General features: G+C 44.0%; 1 protein-coding gene across 2 annotated transcripts in view; it reads right to left on the bottom strand.

Moving 5' to 3' along the window:
• Window positions 1-2,042: 2,042 nt before the first annotated feature.
• The window catches only part of SMAD7 (SMAD family member 7), a 54,458-nt gene continuing 50,500 nt past the window's right edge, over window positions 2,043-6,000 (bottom strand). For both annotated transcript variants that reach the window (XM_056848319.1, XM_056848320.1), the window contains exon 4: window positions 2,043-2,666. In XM_056848319.1, the coding sequence (XP_056704297.1) occupies window positions 2,128-2,666 (539 nt within the window). In that variant the 3' untranslated portion in view covers window positions 2,043-2,127. The remainder of the gene's footprint in view (window positions 2,667-6,000) is intronic.

The following is a 6,000-nucleotide window of genomic DNA, read 5'->3' as shown; positions in this document are numbered from 1 at the left end:
ACTGTTAGCAATGCCGATTCTGTGAAAGGCAGTGCATGAGAGGGAGGGCAGGAAGGGTTGCGTCAGTGCTTGGCTCTCGTGGCCCTTCCTTACATGCCCCAGGAAATGCTGATCGCCACTTTGGGGCCAGGAAGCAATTTTCCTTCAGGCCAGTTTGGCCAGGGATCCTGAAGGATTTTTTTGGCCGTCTTCTGGACATGGAGTAGGGGTCATTGGAGGTTTCCTGCATTGTGCAGGGGGTTGGACGAGATGACCCTGGTGATCCCTTCCAGCTCTATGATAGCATCCATGAAAGTGGAGAAAAAAACACGCCAAGCTTGTGTTTTTATCGGTTTTTTTTTTAATTTGGCATTTTGTTATTTGCATTTATATTAAAGCAAAGTGCATCTTTTTCTTATTTTTTCTTGTTTATACACATTGCACAATACATAAATAATGATGCTTATAAAACGTCTTTATATTTACAAGTAATAATATATTTATATATAACATAAAATACAATTTTTTCTTTAATAAATCTCAGGGGTTTTTTTCAGGAGTCTCTTTTTTGTTGCTGTTTTATTTCCGAAAGCACTTCAATGCTAAAATTCCAATGAGAATGCTTCTCTTGTTCACTTAAACCTTTTATATTTAGAAAAATAGCTTATGTTAAAGGTCTAAACATGCTCATTGAGCTAAGAACAGTGTAAAATCATCATACTAAGTGTATGAATTCAAGAAGAAAGAAATGAACTGACTGCAAAATCTGGATGCAAACAGTACTATCGTAATAAACCTGAACAGGCCAGGCTTCAAGGAGATAAATACTGAAAATCCTTTTCGTCCTTTGGGGGAGGAGGGGAAGAAAAGAAAAAGAATAAGTCTGGATCTCAGATGAACTTGAGAAACGTAGGCCACGCACCCTTATCGTTTTCTTGGCAGCATGGATGACCACAATGCGCGAAACACAGGCATGCTTTCTGCCTCACACTTCCTTTCCTATGTGTGAGCACCGTTTTCTTCCACAGTGACACAGATGTGAAACGAAGGAGCCGGAGGTGTGTGCAATGGCCAGGGGTGGGCCGGAAAGCAGGACAGATATAGAAAACTAAAGAAGTCATTGGCAAAAAAGGGTGTGTGTGTTACTTTTCTGCATTTGCTCCCCCAAGCCGTCTCTGCATGTATGAATGCATGTTGCATACATTCGATCTGTGCCACTTGACCGTGAGGGGTTTCTCACTGCCCCCCCCAAGGGTCGGCTTCCTTCCTACCAGCAAAGGAACTGGCGTATTTGCAAGGAACAACAGCTGGAATGATTCACCGTAAGGCAGATGATACAGCACGACGGAGTGGTGTGGGGGGGACGGGGATGGTGATATTGGGTAGGCCTTTGACAGTCGTGGACTCGTATGAATGATTTAGCACCAAGCTGGTGAGGAACTTGGCATTAGCTCATTCATTTTATTGTGGGGGGGGGGGAGGTTATCTTGCAAATTCCTTGCAAGCCACAAGAGCTCCAAAGTGCTTATGGAGCTCTTTGCTGTCTGCGGCGGCTCGTTCGTTCCTTTTGATGGAGAAAAACGGATCTCGGTACACGATACCCTTTGTGCGTCAAGATCTGCTCCCTCCGCAACGACGAATGGGGTGGCCCATGTGCACAAGAACTTTGTATCCAATGCAGCGCACACATGCTCCTGGAGCTGTGTGGGTTTAGGAAAGAATTAAAAAAAAACACCAGAAAATCCTTTGTATCCAAAAGAGGGAGATATCAAAAAACCAAGTTGCATCCAATTCCATCCACTGGGTTTGGACAATAAGTTAAAGGGTTACAAAACGATCGGTAACGACACACGTTCAAACGAATTCTCATCCATTCCCCCCTTCCCAGGTGCCTTCTTCTCCCCTTCTGAGTTATTGGTCGTTCACACTTTATTAAGTTTTTTTTAAAATAAAAACTTTATCAAAATACCGAAGCCGGAGAGAGAGAAAGAGATAAATCTTCCCATAAGCTATTTCTCAAAACAGAAACAAACAAAACAAACAAACAAAAAAGTTTGCATGAAAAAGCAAGCACTCAGAAGGAGATATTTTAGCAGCAAAGTAGTTATAAAATGTCATTGCTGAGAGTCCGGGTTCTAGAGTCTCGAGTCATCGGTTATTAAAAATAACTTCCAACCAGCACGGGCAACTGCTGATGAACTGCCTCGTATAGCACTGGCCCCAGCCTTTCACAAAACTGATCTGAACGGTGAAGCCAGTCCACGGCTGCTGCATGAACTCGTGGTCGTTGGGCCGCTGCAAGCTGTACGCCTTCTCGTAGTCGAACGCTTTGATGGAGAAGCCTGGGAACACTTTATGAACCAGCAACGTCCTGGAGTCGGGGTTGTCCAGTGTGGCCGACTTGATGAAAATGGGGTAACTGCTGCGGTTATAAACCCAAACCCCGTCGACTTCCTTGGTCAGCTGGATGCCGTAGCCGATCTTGCTGCGGACTTTCTGAACCAGCTGGCTTTTATTGTCCGAGTTGAGCTGTCCGAGGCAGAAGCCGTTCCCCTGAGGTAGATCATAGAAGATATCCAGGGAGGGCTCTTGGACAGAATATAGCCGACCCACACGTGTCTTTTCTTCCCAGTATGCCACCACGCACCAGTGTGACGGATCCCCCGGCTCTTGAAGAACTTGGGAATCTAGAGGAGAGAGGAAACAAAACAGGTGTTGATCTTGGTACAACAATGCAGCATACTTAGAACTTCTTTTTTAAAAAGCATTTTATTAAATGTATTAAAAAATTACAATAAACAAAATACAGAAAAAGGAACAAATAAAAATACAAACACAGAGACAAGAAGATACTTGTTTCCGCCTCTATAGAATATAAATCTTATTAAGAAATTACAACCTGTTCTCTAGCTCATATACAAAATTACTTTTTAAATTATTCTTACAACTAAAAAAATCAAACTTTTCTCTATCATACCTACACTCTAGATAACGTTATTTTCTCTAACCAAACCAGTCAGTTTGGCCATTTCCACTAATCCCAACATCTTGACAAGCCATTCTTCTATTGTAGGTATATATGGATGTTTCCATTTTTGGGCATATAATATTCTTGCTGCTGAAATCATATATAATAGCAAACATCCATGTCCCACCCCCAACGAGCTATCCATAAAACCCAAAAGATACAATTCTGGTTTCATTTGTATATGAACCTTCAAAATCTTCTGTATTGTAGAATATAATTGTGACCAAATTTTTAAAACTTTTCTACAAGTCCACCATAGCATACTTAGAACTTCTATATGTGTGTGTGTGTGTGTGTGTGTGTGTGTGTAGAGTGCCGGCAAGGCAAGAGATGAACAAAGGTGGTTTGCCATCAGCTTGCCTCTGCGTAGCAACCCTGGACTTCCCTGGTGGTCACTCATCCAAGGACTAACCAGGGCTGAGCATGCTTAGCTTCCAAAATCTGACTTGCCTGGGCCATCCAGGTCGGGCCGAACTTCTATAGAATTTCTACATACCCACAATGAAATGGCAGTGACTCATGTACACATGAAGCTCCCTTCTACTGAACCAGACCCTTGGACCATCAAAGTCAGTATTGTCTACTCAGCCCGGCAGCAGCTCTCCGGGGTCTTTCACATCACCTGCTTGCCTAGTCCCTTTAACTGGAGATGCCGGGGATTGAACCTGCGACCTTCTGCATGCCAAGCAGAGGCTCTACCACTGAGCCACAGCCCCCTCCCCTCATGATGTGTCAGACCACTGGCCCACCACTGGCTAGAGGACGGCTCCTAACTTGGTTGAGCAGAGTGATAGGTATAAGTCAGATTCCAGAAAAGATGATCTGATTCAGCTAACAACTCTTGGAGACTTCATTCCACCATTACATGCCTCAACTGTTAACCAGCGCGTAGGATTCACGTAGACCTGGATGAAATCCACTACGGCCCCTCAGCAAACAACGAAATCTAGGACTAGTAGTAGAGCTGATCTTCGCTTTCTCCACAACTATTTCCCCAGCTTTACAACCTACTTGATATTTATCAATAGGGCCCAAAAGTGGGCCCTATCCATGAATACTGTGGTCAAAGAACTAGTGGAAAATATAAATATAAGACAGTGTCTATTGTGCCGCCCGGTATAATGTGTTTCCTCCTCCACCTCCAAGCCGATCTTTAAATTCTATATGTAGCTATCCAGTTTAAGCCAAGAGTAAATCAATGGCAGATAACATAATACCAAAAGAGCTGCTAATCAGCCACAGACATCTTTTCTGATGTCAAATGTGGGTAAGCAGGACTGACAGCTAGGTATCGTATGGACTAACCAGCTGCATACATCACTGTGTTCTTAAAAGCCAACCCCCAGTTTTGTTTCATATAATAAATTCAACCCCCCCACACATCATTACCAGAGAGAGAAAGAGAGAGAGAGTCATAAAAGGAGAGTTAAACATTGTCGCTTGGGCCAGACAAGAGAGGATGGGCAAAATCGTCTGCTATAATTTACAGGCCTTATTTATGCCTATAGCCAGATCTCTGGTCATAAATGCTGAAGGATGCAGACGTCAGATGAGCTATAAATCTGATTGAATTGCAGTTAGACTGTGGTTTGTGGTAGTGGGGTGGAGACCGGAAGTCTTGCATTTGTTAGCAAAAAATGCAGGGGAGGGGAGGGGGAACGCTTCCCTCTTCCCCCACCAAAGCCTTCCCTTCTCAACTCTTGTCTTGCGTGCTAAAACAGGAGGAAAGACTATTATCCTGATCAGTGTTTAGGGAGGGGGGAATAAAGCATCAACTTCAGATCTTCTCAGAAAAGCTGCCCAAAACTTGCATAACACATCAGCTCCGCTACGATCACGGAAGGGTTCGACTTTGCAAGAAAAAGAAATGTAGCTTGTTCCTGCCTTCCAAATCTTACTAAAACTGGCCCACATTTCTGGTTTCTCAGCAGCAGCCAGGAGTATATAAAACATGTCTGCATTCCAAAACATCCTCTTAACACCTTTCAACCCGCCTGCGCCTGCGCCTTCATTCGCGTCTACTTAGAGCTCCGTTACGAAAACATGGAACTTCGGCCCGTGTGAGATCAACGAAAATCCACGTCCAGAGTAAATGTTTGGGACTGTGGCGTTCAGCTGCTTTCTCCTTCGCGGCATAATACAGTTTAAAGAAATCCTAAATAGGACAGAACTGTTTTGCTAAAATAGCGCCTCTCTGTGGTGGCTTCCACATGACCCAAATCTGAGCTTTTTTTTGGGGGGGGGGTACCCACTGGTACTGAGTACCGGCACCTTTGGGGGAGGTTCTCCCAAGTCCTGAGGGGGGAACAGGTGGACATTGGTGCAACCTTATATATGAGTATCGGCACCTTTTTTGAACAAAATAATAATAATAATACTTTACCAATTCGGCCCTGATCAATGTCACACTGAGAAATAATAATAATAATAATAATAATAATAATAATAATAATAATAATAATAATAATAATAATAATTATGACTCAAAATTATATGAAAACATCCGCTCACATGGGGGTCCCCCCCCCGGATTTCTTTCCCTCTTCAGTGCCAAGCAATCCCTACTGAGGGTCCTCTTTGGTGGAAGGGGAAGGACCTGTATGATTCGGACCATTAATGCGAGTAGCAATTGGTAGCCTAGGAGCCAACTAACCACAGCTTTGTGGTGACAAACATGCCTTCTAAGGTAGCTGGGCCTCGACTACATCACTCACACAACTGCCTTTTCTACACCTTTCTGCAACCGTGGAACTCCCTGCCCCAGGATGTGGTGATGGCTGCCAACTTGGAAGGCTTGAAGAGGGGAGCGGACATGTTCATGGAGGAGAGGGCTATTCATGGCTACTAGTCAAAATGGATACTAGTTCTTGATGCATACCTATTCTCTCCAGGATCAGAGGAGCATGCCTGTTATCTTAGGTGCTGTGGAACGCAGGCAGGATGGTGCTGCCGCAGTCGTCTTGTTTGTGGGCTTCCTAGAGGCACCTGGTTGG

Source organism: Euleptes europaea, chromosome 4 (genome assembly GCF_029931775.1).
Source record: "Euleptes europaea isolate rEulEur1 chromosome 4, rEulEur1.hap1, whole genome shotgun sequence".
In the NCBI taxonomy this organism is placed as follows: domain Eukaryota; kingdom Metazoa; phylum Chordata; class Lepidosauria; order Squamata; family Sphaerodactylidae; genus Euleptes; species Euleptes europaea.
This window is presented reverse-complemented; position numbering and strand designations above follow the sequence as displayed.